Consider the following 18,188-nt stretch of genomic DNA (forward strand, 5'->3'; position numbering starts at 1 on the left):
TTGGGTCTTGGCCATTCTTTGATAGCTTTGATCTTTCCTCATCCACACTAACTCCTTGAGCATTAATTTTGTGGCCCAGGTAAAGAATTTCTTCTAAGCCAAATTCACACTTAGAGGCTTTAGCAAACAGCGATTCTAATTCAAGGATACTCAATACTTCGTCAATATGTTGGAGGTGTTCCTCCCAAGTTTTACTGTAGATAAGGAGATCAAATAAAACACCAGCAAACATTTCCTGAGTTGTCTACATAATATGTGATTCATACATGATTGAAATGTGGCCGGAGCATTTGTGAGGCCAGATGGTAGAACTAAAAATTCAAAATGCCCATAGTGACAACGAAAAGCAGTCTTTGGCACATCCTCTTTCCGCATTCTTATTTGGTGATACCCTGACCTCAAATCAATCTTAGAGAAATATTTTGACGAAAAGCAGTTTTTAATTATCACCCAAGGCCATCAACACATAACAAATTAGTAACTAACAATAGTTCACGTTAATTAGAGTTTTTAATAAATATTGGTTTCTGTTGTAACCAAATTATTACAGTAACAATAGTAATTATTATTCATCATTAGAAAATTAAGAAACAAACTGATCAAATTAAGATCTGAATTCTGATCAAAATTATAATTACATGAATATTGGTACATTTAATATTGGGACATGACAGTGTTTCATGTACTCCATCCTTGTTAATGAGGAACCCCCAAGCACTTAATTGAAGTTTGACCAAAGAAGGACTTCTTCATTTTGATTGGGAAAGATATTGGTGATGAAGATCCAAAGTTGACTAAACATTGACCACAGATCATCCCAAGACTTCATGTAGACCAAGGTCTTATCTAGATAGCAATAAATTTGCCAAGATGGGTTTAGAAAATATCATAGCTGATGTCTATGAACATAGTTGGAGCCTTGATAAGGCCCAAGGGCATGACTGACCAATTGTAGAGTCCAAGTTTAGTCTTAAAAGTTAAAACTGACTTTAAAACATCATGAAGGAACATGGTGATAACAAAAGTCAAATCATACTTAGTGAAGTACTTGGCACCCTCAAGCTAGTTCAATAGATTCTCAACCATGGGAAGTGGGTAGTTGTTCTTACGGTGTTTTTTTTAGAGTATAATAGTCTCTGATTAAGTGCTACTCATTATATTACTTATATAACATTACGAGAGCAGAATATCCACAAAGACAAGTGTTGGTTTCGATCTCACCCTCTTCAAGCATCTACTTCATTTGGTGCTCTATCTTAGCACTCTCAATGGGTTTTGCGCTGCTAGGTTGTAGATTGAGCAACTGAGAACCCGGCATATACTTGATAGATTGTTGAATGGACCTCAAAGGAGGAAAACCTCATGATAATCTGCCTTTGCTTCAAGAACGATACAAGGATGAGGATTTTATGCAGATTGATCTAGTTAATCACTGGACTAACAGAGAACAAAGGACTAATATAAGAAGTGAGCTTATACACTTAAATGTTCTTGAGCAATCAATAAAGTATGCTAATTCTCAAGCAGTTTAAGAAAATATGCTAATATTGGAGCATGGTGTCCTTAAAAAGTGACATCTTGAAGGGCAAGTGTCATGTATCCGTCACAAGGGGATTAGCAATGTGGAAGAAACTCCTACTTGGCCCTAATCTAAGCTAAATGACTAATAAATTCACTTAAAAATGCCATGACAACAAAACAGAATTGTATCATCACAAAATAACAAAGGTCGGGACACGCCTTATATTTTGTCAATTCCTAGTGACCTCTTCAACTCATATGAATAGACTAGTGAGGATAGGGAGCTTGCTTTGCAAGTTACAAAGGGAGTGTGCAGTGTAACATCCTGTTGTGACCATTTCACACATCGCCCCATTAAAATGGGGACCCCCTCTTTTTTGGTTTTGTTTCGCCTGTTCTTTTCTCTGCTCTTAGGGTTTTGACTAAGTGAGTGAGTTGTTTAGACTAAGATTAAACCTCTGGGGTTTCTGTTGGGTATTTTCAAGCCGAGTCTAGTCGAGTTTTTGAAGGATATTGAGCATCCTCCCGAGGGGTGCAAATTTTGAAGTATGATGAGCCTGTCAGGAAGGTCAAGTATGTCTCAGGATAGGTCCAATCAAGATTTTGAGGGCACATTCAAATTTTGTCTAAGTGTTAGCATTTTAATGATGGAATTGTGCATTTTTTTTGTCTGGGTAATTTTTGACCAAATTTTTGATGGCTTGATAACTGATTCCTGGCCTTGGAAATGACCTAATTATGCCTTGTGAACTGACTGAAGACCTAAATTTTGGATATTTTGGCTTGTAGAGGTAAAATCGCTCCTGTCCCTCTCCCAGGGACCAAGGCGAAAATGATGTTTGGTGCATCTTGGTTATTGACTTGTTTTAATTGTTTTGTGCAGGGTCGCCAGGGGATATGATCGAACGTGATTTGAAGATTTTGAAGATTTTGAAGACTCAAAAATGACAAGTTTTTAAGGTTTAGAGTAAATTCGCTCCTGTCCTTCACTGAAGGACCAGGGCGAAATGGCTTGTTTTGGTCATTTTTGGGTCTTGGTTGATCAAACTGGAGCATCAAGGACGCAAGGAAAGATGAAGCGAGCATAATGAAGTATCCAGACTTAGTCGTTAGCAGTGAAACGTTGAACTTTTGGCCTAGAAAGATAAAGGCGCTCATGTCCCTCACTGAAGGACCGGAGCTTGAATTCCAAGTTTGCCTTATCCTTGCAAGATTTAAGTGATTTCGCAATTTGAGGAGGACAAAGGAAGTATGTTTTGCTCGTTGAATATAACTTGAACGGGCCACAATGAAAAAATCGATCCAAGTTGCAGTAGGCGCTCCTGTCCCTCACGTAGGGACCAGGGCGATTTGTTTAAGGAAGCTCCTGTCCCTCTCCCAGGGACCAGAGCGATTTTCTCAAAGGACAAGTTTTTGGCCAAGGAAAAGCAAGTTTTTCGTTTGAGAGGAGTAAAGGAAGGCATAATCGATCCATTGAAGATAATTTTGAAAGATTGCAAAACACAAGTGGAGCCTATAATGGCCAAGGCGCTCCTGTCCCTCACCCAGGGACCAAGGCGAAAAATGCATTATCAAGTCTTCCCTTCCAAATTTGGTCGAATCCAGGCCAAGGCACATGATGGTGATGATATTTGGAATGCTTCAAAGAAGAACGAAGTTGCGAAAAACCACAAAACTTGATGAAATTGGCTAAGGCGCTCCTGTCCCTCACCAAGGGACCAGAGCAAAATATTCAAGTATGCCTAATTTTAAAATGCCACTTTCGTTTCCAACACTCAAGATGGAGTAAGCAATGACGTTTTACGCCTTGAAGATAATTAGATATTGATATGATTAAGGATTTGTGCCATGGACGAAAGATCGCTCCTGTCCTTCACTGGAGGACCAAGGCGATTTCTATAGAATCAATCATTCCTTTCCAAAATCACGTCAAGGCAAGGTCATGCAAAGTCAAAAATGTCTTTAGGAAGACGATGAACAAGGAGTTAACCTCAAGAATCAACAATTTTAAGCTCAAAAGCAAAAAATCGCTCCTGTCCTTCACTGAAGGACCAGGGCGAATATCCTTGGAAGAGCTCATTTTGTCTGGGAGAAACGAGTTAGGCATGCATAGAACAAACAAGGAAGATCATTAATTGCCCTGCAACATGAATTGGCGATTGGAAAAGACAAGGACCAAGGACAAAGGTGGGATCGCTCCTGTCCCTCACCAAGGGACTAGGGCGAAAATGTTTTAAGATACACTCCTTCCCAAGATGGAATAAATCAAACTCAAGATTCCAAGCGAAAAGGCCATTTTGGACGTCCAGGATAAAACTTTGAACGAGAAAAGCAAGAAATGCAAGGCCAAAGATAAAAGGGCGCTCCTGTCCCTCTCCCAGGGACCAGAGCGATGTTATTCATGTCCACTATATTCCCATGCTTGAGCGCGTACTTTGAAAAACTCATATTAAATGCCAAATTCGCCAAATCCTTGAAATATTTTAATTAAATTTGCATTTAATAAATGTGCGTTGATATTTAATAATTAATTTAAGCCTTTAAAAAATCAAAATTTTTAATTGTAAAGGCATTTAAAATAAATTATTATTAAATTAAATTTAAAAAGAGAGCGCTTGGGGATGTTATTTTAATGTTTTTTTGCAAAGTCAACCTCTTCTCTTATTGAATTTTTATTTATTTTTGCCTATTTTCCAAGTCGGCCTATGGGCAATTGCAATAGTGAGCGCCTATATAAGAGAGGTATGTTGAAGCATTTTAATCCATCATTCAATCATTTATTTAAATGCGATTTGGAGAAGCAGAAGAAGTGCGAATTTTGATCCAAGAAGGAGTGCGAACTTTGTTGGAGGTTAGAGGTGGAGCGAGTTTTCCTCAAGGCGTTGAAGACCCCAAAGGGTGGTGAAGTTGATGAAGGAGGCGCATTTGCTAGAGGACTTCGATCTTCATTTTGCCTAGCAAATTTCTTAATTTTTGCATCGTTTTTTAGAGCTAGTTCTCAAAGAGAGGTATGGCAAAATCTCCCTTGTTCAAATTTTGAAATTTTGAATCTCCAATTGCATAATCGTATTTAGGAAATGATAATTCAAAGATTTATCATGAAGTTTCCTAAATTTAAAACTTAAATCCAGTCTATATTTCTACGTTCCAAGGTATATTGCTCATTATGAAATGTTGTGTAGGTGTCAAGATGGCGACCCCAAAGGCAGGAGCATCCACCAGTCGTCCAGCCCTCATGAAGGAAGATCAAAGGAATGAAGAATTGGAGACCAAGATCGTGTCAAAGTGGAGCAACATTGGAGATACCAACTTGGGAAACTTCAATGTGAAGAAGTTTCGAGAGGTCCCTTATATTGGAAAGCCATCATCTGTCGCAAGGAAAATAATTGAAAGTGGCATTATCAAGGCAGTCGGCCTCCCTCCAGCAGTCCAGTGCCATGAGCTGATGATCGAGTGTGCCCGCCATTACGACCCACAGTCAAGATCGATCGTGTCCAAGGAAGGAAACACTTTGGCTTATCTTTCAGAGGAGGCTATCAGTGAAGCTCTTCATCTACCAGAACATAAAGATATGATTTACAAAAGCTTGGAAGGAGCTAGATCCATGTACGAAGATGATCCAGATACTTGCTTGAGCATCATCAACAAGAATTGGTTACTCAAAAGTCGTCCTCGCCTGAGCAAGATTCCCAACACACCACATAGGATCGACTTCCAGGAGGAGTACAGAGATTTGATAACCTTACTCAATCGAGTTACAGGAGCTCCTCAGGCCTTCTACTTCGAGAAGTGGATGTTCTTCTTCATCCAAGTGATAGTTCAAGGAAAAGGAACAATTCATTGGGCTAGAATCATTAGCCATTGCTTGGACGTGCACTTGAGAAGACTGAAGGCTACTAAATCCTTCCACATGAGCTCGTACATCATGTATGCCTTGATCAGGAGTTTTGAATATGCAGGACTACCTCACAGAGGAGTGATTGGAAGAGGACCTGGAGAAGTCAGAGTTTGTGACTCTTATGTTCATTTGCATCATCCACCTGGAAGTAACTACAAGTTAATTAATGATACCTTCACGATGAACATCACTAGGACATTGCAAGGTGGGATTCACAATCGGATATCTCAAGATGCACAGGAGCTTGTAAAGAGGTATGGTGCTTGGTTTATCCAATTCCAGAAGTTTACATATATTAGAGTTCATGGGTGTCCTTCACCTACATATATGTTGCCAAGATATCCGACAGACAGAATAGTGTTACTGGAAGTGACTAGGCAATTGGCAGCTTATGCAAAGGCATTCAGACACAGGCATGGAAATGGAATTCCTGTGCCTATCATACTAGGGAATTCAGTTGAGGTATGTCCTAATGCCCTAGCCATGGATGATGCAGAGAAAGAGTTGGCCTTATATTCATTTTCATTCTTTGCCTTGAGAGAGAATTTTGATCCTTATGGATATATAGAAGAAACAGTTGGTAGAAAGTACAAGCACGAATCTCAGATAGAGGACTTTCTGATGAATCTCTCAAGTGATTTAGAGGTGAAAAGAAAGATGCATTCCAGATTGCCTTTAGATCTCATCAGGAAATGCAAAGTTTACAGAGTGGCCGATCAAGCCCAGGACAGTGGCAGACATCTCCAATCATCTTATGACCGAGAGGACAAAACAGTGAAGATAGATTGGAACGAGCCTGAAATTACAGACTTGAGAACTTTGATGGCTCCGATTTTGTCTTGTACTCGCAGATGGGTGGATATACAACATCAAAAGTTGAGAGAACAGAACATATCGATGACTTTTACTTTGGAGGAAAGGCCAGGGGAAGGAGGAGCAAGCACAAGCGAAGGCAATCCTCATCCTAAGAGTACAAGTGAAGACAATCCTCACCCTAGATGCGTAAGTGAAGGCAATCCTCATCCTAGAAGCACGAAGAGGAAAGAAAGACCTGAGAAAAGGGAACCTTCCAAGAAGAAGCAAGAGGCCCATCGAGGTCACTCATCTAGCACATCTTCCCAACATGAAAAAAGGACAAGTCAAGGACAGGAGAAGAGGGTACTTGAAGTTGAGGAATCTATGGAGTCAATGGTCCAGAATGATAAACATGAGGAAAGGCGAGCATCTCAACGTTCATCAAGTCAATCTCCCCAAGTCAATGAGCTACATGAAGACAGGAATGATGACGAAGTGACATCTCCTCTCCGAGAAGAAGAGCCATCAGTGCCTAAAGAAATACAAGTTAGAGAGACAAGGTCCGCCATTCCGGACTGGTTAAAGGAGAGGCTAACAAGGGTAATTGTGATTGAAGATGAAGATAATGTAATTGATTTAGAAAGCCTTGTTGGAAATTCTCAGGAAGTGACAGAGAGAAGGAAGGCTACCAAGATGTCCAAAATGATCAGAGATGAGACAGGATCCAGGAAGTTGCAGATAGCCACACCAGCAGTGGACAAATATGAAGGTGAAATCCTTGCAGAAGAGTATGATGTAGAAACATTTGAGCTTGGTCCACTCATAGCCGAGCAGACACTAGATGAGGCCACTGATTCATTTGAGGCACTTAAAGATAAACTTAAGGAAGAAATGGAAAAGAATAGAAAACTTGAGAGAGAGGTTGGTGCTTGGAGAGGCTAATTTAGTCACCTCAGTCAGCCTTTGAGACGTCAGGATCTCGCAGTATCTCCTATGCAAGCACTTCCCCTTGAATCAGTTGGCGAGGCAGAAAGAGTTAAGAGCTTGGTTCAGCTTATGAGCTCTTGGATTGACAAATCTCATACCGTTGCCATTGAGTTCGCTACAAGAATGATGCAGACTACCCATCGAGCTATCCAGGTCCTTGAGATCATTCATAACCTAATGATAACAGTAGCCGCCTTTGCCCACACTAGAGATGTTATCATTCCTGTTCTGCAAGTAATCAGGCAAACACCAAGGAAGGTCTTAGCACAAGAAAAGATAATGGATGGAGGAGCTCATAATTTGCTCCAGCGGTCAACTCTACTTCAGATGAAGGAAGTTCTTTTCGAAGACATTAGTACGAAATGCAATCAAGTTGAGGAGGTCATTCATCCGATTCAGGACAAGGTGTTTGGGGTGTTATGTACTATTCTTGGCAGAAGGATCGAAGTTGAGACAGATGTGGATCTTCAAGAGTTGGAAGAAAGGGTCAAGGTCATCTTTTGCAAAGATGAGAATGTTATTACAGATGAGCAAAGAGATCAAATGTTTGCTACTATGCTCCTGATTGAGAAAATCAAGGAACTCGAACCTGAATGGGACGCAGCTCTTCTCAGGGCCTTTGATCAGATTATTCACTTAGAGGAACGAATGAGGAATCTTCCCGAGATTCCTATTGCTGAGATTGAAGGAATCGTGTCCAGATTCATTGCATATGCTAAAAAGGAGCATTGGAAAGGGAATAAGGTTCTAGAAGAGAGGTTGTTATAGATGACATGGCACCTTAATTGTCATTGGTCTATGTTTCCTAGATTTTTGTGCCAAATTAAATATTTGGCTATGCATTTAATATTGTTCAATAAAAAGGGAACTTTTGTAATAAAACCCTAATTAGGGTTTAGGTGTCAGAATCTCAGCCATTGATCTTCTTTTGATCTGGGCCGTTTATTGTAATTGAGGATGCTATATATACCCTCATTCATTTTCATTTTGTCATTAGAAATAGTTAGCAATAAGAAATAGTTAGAAGATTAGAGCTTTTGGAGAGAAGAAAGTTATTTTTGTAGCAAGATTGAGTTTTGAAGAAAGAATTTCAAGCAATTGTTGTCTATTTTGGCTTTGAGATCAATAAAATATTGAAGTTATGGTGTTTTATTGCAATTCTTGTGGCTATCTTCATGGTTGTTTGTTTTCTCGAATCATTCTCAGTCGAAGTAGTATTTAAGTTTGAAGGACTGAGTGTTGGGCTTGATCTTTGGTGAGATTCACGTTCCAAACCACTAGCTTCTTACTGATTGTAGGAACGCCTTGTGTGGTCAACTGGAGAGACTTGAATTACTTAAACCTTCAATCGTCATTGAGCTTTGGATATGAGCCTTTGTGGTAGTGTCTATGATCCTTGATGAATTGAAAAATCATTTGTTACCTTAGAAGATCGCATCAATTTCAGTTGGGTTGTTATTTCATGGCAATATTGAAATTGGTAGAATCTTACCAAGTCTAGCCTACATTGGGTCATTCTTAGGATTAGATTAGAATTTATCCCTTGCAAACCCTACCTTTTGATCTTTTGAGAACTTGTTAGTTTTAGGAAAATCTGTTCCTGAACGGAAACATAAGGCCCCTTGATGAAACAGCATTCACAACGACCACTGGTGCTTATCCACACGTAGAGACCCTACATTACAGAACCTTGGAGTCATCCTGATTGATCCTTCTTCGCGACATCTTCAGCAATCAGAGGCTTTATTCAAGAGAGGATAAGGTACCCTTGGGTATTTTATTCTGTGTATGATTGTGTACGAAATACACGTCAACACATCCCTTTATTACTATCAGAGTAGTTGTGCAATTTACAAAGAGGTGATGTGATCACTAGGGTTGATGCAAGACTATCAGGAGAAATATACAAATAGTACTTATCATTCTCCTTGTTCATAAAGAAAAATTAAGAGGAAGGAACAGGTAACAAGGGCATGAGAAGAAGATAAAAATCAGATGCATGCATGACGAAACATACAAGCTCAAATAAGTGAACCAATCTAACACGGAGTGGTATAAAGCAAGAAAAAATCAATAGGCAAAACATGGACTACAATGGAATGTGTTGGGGGAAATGGAGATTTGCTAGCTCATCAATGGACACAAATGTTGCACTACAAAAGTAAAAAAATGCATAAACATATACTGTACTGTAATATAGAACACTCCTGATGGAATGGACTGATGTCATATACCAAAAGGTGTGTACCTACCAGCTAGAGATGAGTTAAAGAATGCACCCCAGCTTACCTAGAGCACTGTGAGGAAAGATAAAATTGGGATGAAGAACTCATCCATTTACAAAAGGAAAAGCACATAATCACTGATATCATAAGATGGATATAAATAAGCATAAGTCTAGATCAAATGGAATATACCACGCATGAACATATGAAATAATATACCACTCATTAAGAAAGGATTTGATATTAAACCACCCCAACAACACCTCAAAATCAAAAATTAGCTTTGTTAAATGTGTCAAAAAGGTTGAAAATGTAGAAATGGACTGACCAGATGGGCAACCCGATAATGAGGTTAGAAAAAAGTGAGAAAGGGGAGCTGAAAGAGGATAAAATCACCATTGGCCTTGCTATGGATGGCCAAGATGTAATGCCTATAAGATCAAATGAATGATAACTTTCATCCTGGTAATTGTCAACTATAAAGTAATATGTTCTCTGTTTAAAAACCAGGGTTAACATACTAATTGCCACAGCCATTTTCCATGTATCTAAATGAATATTACACCTTGTTATCCTAAAAAGTAAAAAGTTGTTCAAATGCTTCAATACTATCCAAGAAAACTTTTCTAGTCTATCTTGTTCTAACTGCAACCTGTCCAATCCCTCAGAACATGTTCTAACTACTAGCCTCAATCATTGCAACCTTATAGAACTTCTCAAAATATCACTGAAGCATGTTAGAACACACCCAAAAGTCTACATAAGTTGATCAGTCCTTTCAACCTTTTACAATGTCATGTTTTCCCCAGAGTCAATTTCAACAATGCCTCACAATTAGAGACCAAATCTTCAAAGGGCTATCGACTGAACTTTACCACAGACCTTATGCTCTGAAGATTTAGAAAAAGACTTGTGAATGAGAATGAGAACATCTGAAAAATTTGGTGGGTGTAGTCCTAAGCTGACACTCATCTCCTTAGGGTAGATATTTCCATCATAATTAAATATTCTGTAAGAACCTTGCTTCATAGCCTCTATATTTGTGAGGAGATTATTTATCTTTGAGATGGAATCCAAATTAGGTTGCAACTGAAATGATGTGTCCATCTACTCATCAAATTGCATGGCAAGGAACAATAGCAGATCTAAGCTCAACGATTTCCACTATCAAAATCAAGGTTTTCGTAGTATCTAACAAATGGATGATAGGCTTTCCAAAATACACTAGGTCTTCTTATGATCACATCCAATCCTTGTGCACTTAAACTTCCAACTTCATTTACATGTTCTTCTTTAATCTGCTTATCTTTAAGTTGAGATGCTTCTGTTGTTTTACAATCATCATCATTACTTGATGGTTTGACTGCTGCACTTGCTCCAAAATTCTGTCCATCACCGCTATTGGAACATTTTTTGTGCATATTCGAAACTGTGACATTTAATGGATGAGGGCATAAGGATTGCATCTTGTCTGCCATATACATGTTATGGATATATTTGCACTATGATTTTTTGGTGTACCTTCCCTAAATTGCAGTTTCAGAAATTTCTTTAAATAGCTTAACCTACATATGAGTCTTCATCCATGGAGATCATGTATCATTTCTACAGGCTCTAAAAGTATTGCAAGCAATTGTCCTGTTTGACGCAGAAATCTCTCACATCGCAAAAGTTGCTCCGAACTTTTAGTTACTTCAGCATCACAGGCAATGGAAATCACATTATGATGAACCAGTAAATTCTCATCAATAGTAGCTTCATTATCTTAAATCCTATCGAATGGAGGAGGAGATCATTATACTCAAAATAAGGCTCTCTTTTGGGTACACTACAATGACTGCAACATCCAGCCCTGTGTGAAGAAAGGGAAGAAACGGATCTATGTTTCATGTTCAATAGTATTTGTTACATAACTTATGGTATCTGTCTCAAATTCTATCCATATTCTAAATCAAAGGCTAGAGCCTTTCATCCATATTCAATTTTAGGGATCTTTTATCTTTTTACCTTTGAGTACAATTTGGATCCACTGTTTTAACTTCTGCTGCAGGCTGGTAGAATTAGAGCTCTGATACCCATTGTTATAAGCTGGGGTAAAATCTGGAAACTGAAACTCGTAAAAACAGAAAACAGGAATTTGAACTGAAATCAGTGAAAGCAAAAATTCACTCATAAAGTTTAGGAATATGAATTTCTAGAATGCATCAAAAAACAAAACTAGAAATGATTGTTTAATAAAAACAAGCAACAACACCTATGCTTATTACAACCAATAAATGGAACCACCCAAGCTCAAGTGAGCCATTACTGGTTTGAGAAGATAACCAATCTTCTATCTTGTGTGAATTCAAACTTTTATCCAGCAAAAAGGCCTGTTGATCATAAATTCTCCCCATACTTATAGATGAGAGATTGCTTTATTTCCCAATTGTACTTGCATTATCCTACCAGCTGTATTTGCTACATCCCCTGGTCGTATTTGCTATACTTTGCGAGCTGTACTTGAATTCTCCAACTGCACTTGATTATTCTTGAAGTTGTACTCAACATAGTCTCTGGTTGTATTTGCTATGCTTTCCAAGCTGTACTTGTATTCTCTAACTGCACTTGATTATTCTTGAAGTTTTACTCAAAACAGTCTCTGGTTGTACTTGCTATATTTTCTAGTTGTTTTGGGGATATTTGCCAGCTGTGCTTGTTCTATTCTCTTAGTTGTAGCCTAAGTCACTAGGTTCGAATTCGAATTCGAAGTTCGACAGCTTCGAAATTCGAATGAAGTTCGACAAGGAAAAAATTCGAAATGTATAAAATTCGAATTAAATTCGCCTTATGTAATTTAAATATTTAATTATTAGATATTAATATTAAAACAATAAGTAAAATAATATTAAATTTAAATATATTAAATGTTAATATAAATAAAATAATATTAATTTTTTAATGAATGTAAATTATTAAAATATAAAATATAGGTTTTAGAAAAATTTAAACTATAGAAAAGCTTTAAAATAACTATATATAAGAAAACTTAAAAACTGCAGATGAAATCGCGACGGCCCATAGAGGATCATCACGACTTCGAGAAGACAGCAACAGAAGTGTTGTCCGCTAGGGATAAGAAGACACCAAAAGAGCGCAATGATGTATGGAGAAAATCGCAAGGTTCGTGGCCGTCGTGGTCGGCTTAGCTCAAATTCGCAGGTTTCTATTCGACGGCATGCTTAACGCTTGTGATCCCATGGTGGTGACGCTCCTCGCACAAAACACTCCTCTCACCCACTGTTCTGTCGTTATGCCTTGCAGAAATATATTGTGCCCTAGCCGCGAGGAGTAGGAATTTTGTTGTCAAAAAAACCTAATTCAAAGTGTTCCATACGAATTTGGCAACTAATTTTAATGAACTTTATATATTTCTTAAATGTTCGCCGAATTTCGAACTCCAACCTTGAAATTCGGCGAACCCGGTGACTTAGGTTGTAGCTACTATATTCTCCAGTTGCACTCAGATTAATTCTCTTAGTTGTAGGCTGTAGCTACTATATTCTCCAGTTGCACTCAGATTAATTATCTTAGTTGTACATTATTCTCTTCCTGTAGACTAATTCTTATTCCCTGTGTGATATTTGGGCTAATTATATCCATCATATAGCTTTAATTATTGCTGATGAGCAATCTCCCCTTGACATTGGCCAATTTGAGAAGCATATGAATGGTGCTGGTTCCATATTGCTTTAATAGATTGGTATACAGGGGTAAACTTGGCAAGCATGGACGAGGCATTGATTTGAAACGTCGGGCAAATAAACAAACACAGTGTAATCCCAAAAGCTTGCATTCTAATTCTATGGACTGTGGAAAACTAATTCCTTCTATAAGCATGGACAAGGCATTGTCGCTCGGGCTCCTATTAAGCACAATATTAGACAAAAGGAATGGATATCTTGGCTACCCTAAGATCATATTGACAAATGATGATCAATACGGTTCTCCCATGGATTGGTGGAAGAAAAATCCTAAACCATCAGTCAATCCTTTGTATCACAAACAACCAAATAGTGACCCATATGGTTATTACTATTTCAATATGCATGACACCACACATATCCCATATAGGCATCATCATTTTGTAGAATGTGCATCATCTATAAATGAGCCATATAGGCATTTTCATGTTGGAGAAAGGAGCATTCTATTGGTTAATTCAGGTATCAACATTCCCAAGCCAGAGATATTGAAATAGCAACAACTATGCTCACTATTTTTGTTATAAAGCATAAACGGAAAAATCATAGGTTTGTACATATTGCTAATATTAATTGTGGATAGATTTATAGTTGTTCAAGGCAACATTTGAGCTCTTGTTTAAGGACATTATATTGTTTGGTTTCCCCAACAATACAACCTCTTGGTCCCAGGATGAATTGTCATTGGTCTACACAATTGGGCGCTAGCCTCTAACACCATCCTTTGATCATGCATTGTTACGGAAAACAAGAACCTTGCTTGGAGCATTGACTAATCGTGTTGGCTCCAGGTGGTTGTCATCTTTTGCTAGACTAACTCAGGAAAATTTCAGGTCACCAACCTCACTTCTCGTATGTAAGTTAAACTAACTGAGCAGGATTTCAGTTCAATAGAGCCTCATAGACTGCATAAGTTATACTCATTGGGGATTTTGCAAGACTAATTCTAGGGCAGTTGCATATGTTCCGCCATATCCAGCCAGCACACATCCTTGAAAATCCATTTAACCATGCTAATGAAAAGTGAACAGCATCAGTTTTTGGCAGCTAATTCTTTGTTCAACTCATGCTGTTGTAATCTTTGACTGTTCTGGTTTTCTGTTGTTCAAATTAGGACATATCAGCTTGTCTATAAGAAAGCTGTCATTAAGAAGGATTACTGTGTCATGACTGATTTTCATCTCATGCCCACACATACAGTGTACGGGGTGTAATCTAATTATCTCTTTTCATCCCATGCTCCAAAGTACAGTGTAAGGGAGGATGCTAATGGGAAATGACATATAATGACACGATGCATCTTAGGTCCCCAAATCAATTGTAAGTTGATATTCCAGCATAAGAGAGGCTAATCATACTGTATACAAAATTACTGAAAGAGGGTATGAAAAGCTACACGTATGATTTAATCATAATTTTCCATCACAAGTCTAGATCAGCTGACCCAAAGCATTGACCATGTTTTGGTTGCAGTTATTTACTAAAAACAGTGAGATTGGGTGAGATGTTTTTTCAGCTGTGCAGGCCCTGTCAAATCATACAGATCACTGTTTTGCTACAGACAAATGCACACAAGCACGTATGATGACACAGTTAATTCCACTAGGAATGACTTTGACACAGAAGAAAATGGATCTTTTTGCAAACAATCCAATCTATTGGGAATTTTTTTTAATAAATCTTCTCAAAAATTGAATCCACATACAAAAACATGGCACACAGATCAAATATTTGTTCCTGATCAGTCTGTTTGCTGGAGTTAGAATGGCACTGTTGAAATACAAATACAAAGCTCAGTCAGAGATCAATGATCTGGTTAATCAGCATCATCAAAAGAATAGGGTAGATAGAAGTAATACACAATTCCATTTACATTACACTTGTGAAAGAATGCCCAAAGACAAGAATCTATAACATGTCTATTTCTAAAGTGAACGTATGCAACAAGAATCTAGAGCATTTTTTTATTTCTAAAGAACTAATCTTCCAAAAATCTTTTCTAAATTAGATCTGGAAAGGAAAACAGAAGCTATGTACCTCCATAATAAGAACCTTTGCTCGCAATACATCAATATTATTAGGATCGAATATAAAGTCAGACATTGTATCTCCTGTGAATGCAATCTCTGGTGACTTTATGGTGTCTGTGATCTGTTATGATAGAGAGAAACGAAATTTTCAAAATATATTATTTCACTTGTAACAAGTAGAGAAATGACTACCTGACACAAATGCACACATTCACAAGCAAAAATCTAATGCAAGATTTATCTTTGTAGCGAATTCTATACCGCATAGACACACCTCCACACCTGACAACTTCAGCTTTTTTATATCATTTCCTTGCAAACCGTGATATTCCTTCTTTAGTTTCTGCTTAACTGAATAGATAATATATCCCTGAATTAAATCAAGAAGAAAGAGCTCAGAAATTTATGCGTTGCTGCATTGTAATGGAGGAGAATAAATATAAAACTCTCTCATATAACCTATCCTCCAAATAAATGAAAGCCTACCTGGCTTGGTATAGCATGATATGTCTTAAATGGCCTCACAATCAAGTCCTTTCTTATTTGATAGTCCTCCCCTATAGGTAGAATTGATGATTAGAGGCCTACTCATCGACAAACCACTTTGTTTCTATACTATTCAAGAGTGAAAATTTTGGAAAGAGCATCAGAGCATACCCACATTCAAAGCTATTAGATTGTGATTGAGCTCTGAGTGATCCATTGCTCTATGAACTTCAAATAGCTTTTCAACATGTTCTTTTATGTCTGCTGAGACAAAAATTGTCGGAGGCCTCATTCTGTATAGACCACGAGTTGCAACATACATGGGAAGTCCACCCTGATAGAAATTGTACATAAAAATTGGCTTAGCTTCAAAACTGTGGAAAGACTAACCATCTGAAAAAAAAGTTAAAAAAATCACAAAATGGCTCAGCGCCTGTTTATTAAAAATGTTTATATTCTAACAACAATGTCCGTGTAGGTCATAACCAAAATGACATCAACCCAAAACAAAACCAAAGGAAAGTATATCAAGTTTTTGTGACTAGACCAATATACCATAACCATTTTGTGACCAAAATAAAACCACAGGAAAGGACGTCAAATTTCTATGACTAGACAAACTTACCACAATCCTTGTAAAAGAGCTGAAAACTTAGACCCCCAGGATATATGAAACCTTGTTAATCTGGTTGACAATAAAAAAGGCAAAAAAAAAAAAGAATGCAATTTGTATCTTTTCCATAGCTGGAATAGTTGAATCAGAAAAACACTCTGAAGTCATAACATCCAGACCAATTACACAAACATTTTAGCAGCAGCTTCTAACAAGATTTGATCAAAGAATCGATTGTTGCGAAAATTAGGATTTCCATCATCAAATTAAATAGCAGAATAACAACAATTCAAAAAAATATAGTGACGGCATATGCTGTGCCATAAACTATCTGTGACCTGATAGAAGTTAAAAATCTTCTATCCTATTCTAATTAATGCTGAGTTGCAGAACCTTCAAATTATTTAAAAAACAAAGTGATTTCTACAGGCAAGCAGCCCAGCCAAGTCATTCTATCAGATCCAAATCGTTAAAAACATAAATAGAGTGCTTACAATATGATCCATGTGACCGTGGGAAATGAAGAGGAAATCTTGGGGAATGGCCCTTTGCGGGCAGCGCCCAATGTCGAAAGCCATTTTCAAAGCAGGCACAATCACACACGTCTCTTGACCCCCAATGGACACCCCTTCAATGGAATACCCTGCAATTTCGAGTCCTTTTTTGTCTTTGCCCTTATTCTCCTTCTTCTCTTGTGTTTTATTATTATCATTGCTGTGCATTGTGCAAAACCTGGTACCCCTGGAGACCAGCTTCTGAGTCTTTGGTGGATACAGCAACAGAGGTAATGGATGATCGCAACACGTTTTGAAAATGGCTCGTCTGTCCATCCAACTTATCATTATAATCATGAAACAATATTACAAAAGAAGAAAGAAAATATGGATGAAGCAAGTTGGTTGAATAAATGGAGTAAGCTATTGTTCAAATAACTAAAAGGAAATAAAAAAGTATATTCAAGGAAAGTTTATAGAAAACAAGTGGACACGACAACAATTTGGGAGAAGAAAAATATTTTATCAACATTTCAATCCACACATGACCATACATAAAAGAATTACATAAAAATGAATATAAAATAGAAAGCAAATATGTTAATTACTTAAATCACCAAAATGACACTATATTATGAGAAGCATTCATGCATTCATATATCATGAGAAGCATTCATGCATTCACATGAAGAAATTGTTCACATCACAATTTTAGAGTTGGGATGAAAGATCCATCCATTTCATCCATGCTCTTGTTAAAATGTTTGATATGTTTTGGCTCTTAGTTGTTTATCTAATTTATTATTATTAGGAGGAGGTAATGGTATTGTTTTACTAAGTTCAATTAATGAATTGTTTTCAATCAATTAAAAGTCATTATTATTATTATTTTATTTTTTTTCAAAATAATTTTTTTAATAAAATTGAGATTTATATTTTTAAATCTAATGTATTGTAATAATTATTTATCTAATTGATTTTAAAAAAATATTTTTATAGAGTTGAGATTTATATTTTAAAATTTAAATATATTATAAAAAGTATTTATCTAATTGGTTTTAAAAAATTGGTGTTATAGAAATAATAGATTTTTAAGTTTAATTATATAGTAAAAAATGGCAAGCGGTGGTGAAGAAGAGCAAAGAAGAGCAGGTGAAGAAGACTGAAGAAGAGCAGGTGATTTGGAAGGAAAAAATTGGGCAGATGTCAAAGATGGTGAATGATCAAAGGAGGAAATTGTCCCAAGATGGAGATCGAAGGATCAGGGACATATCTCATAGTGGGTTAAAGAAGGCAAAAGATGGGTGGACAAATGCCCACCAAAACAAGGATTCGTTGATTTGCGAAAAGCAGGAAACCAAGGTCAACCTCAAAATCATTTTCAGCATCGATGGGA

At 37.3% G+C, this 18,188-nt stretch overlaps 1 protein-coding gene across 1 annotated transcript in view; it reads right to left on the reverse strand.

The window, feature by feature from the left end:
* LOC131067382 (tRNase Z TRZ1) overlaps positions 1-17,230 on the reverse strand; it is a 56,822-nt gene extending 39,592 nt beyond the window's left edge. Inside the window, exons 1-5 of the mRNA XM_058002361.2 lie at positions 16,793-17,230; positions 15,857-16,019; positions 15,686-15,756; positions 15,474-15,569; positions 15,207-15,320 (exon numbers count right to left, since the gene is read on the reverse strand). Coding sequence (XP_057858344.2) covers positions 15,207-15,320; positions 15,474-15,569; positions 15,686-15,756; positions 15,857-16,019; positions 16,793-17,149 — 801 coding nt within the window. The 5' untranslated portion in view covers positions 17,150-17,230. The remainder of the gene's footprint in view (positions 1-15,206; positions 15,321-15,473; positions 15,570-15,685; positions 15,757-15,856; positions 16,020-16,792) is intronic.
* Positions 17,231-18,188: the final 958 nt, after the last annotated feature.

This window comes from Cryptomeria japonica, chromosome 6 (assembly GCF_030272615.1).
Source record: "Cryptomeria japonica chromosome 6, Sugi_1.0, whole genome shotgun sequence".
NCBI lineage: Eukaryota > Viridiplantae > Streptophyta > Pinopsida > Cupressales > Cupressaceae > Cryptomeria > Cryptomeria japonica.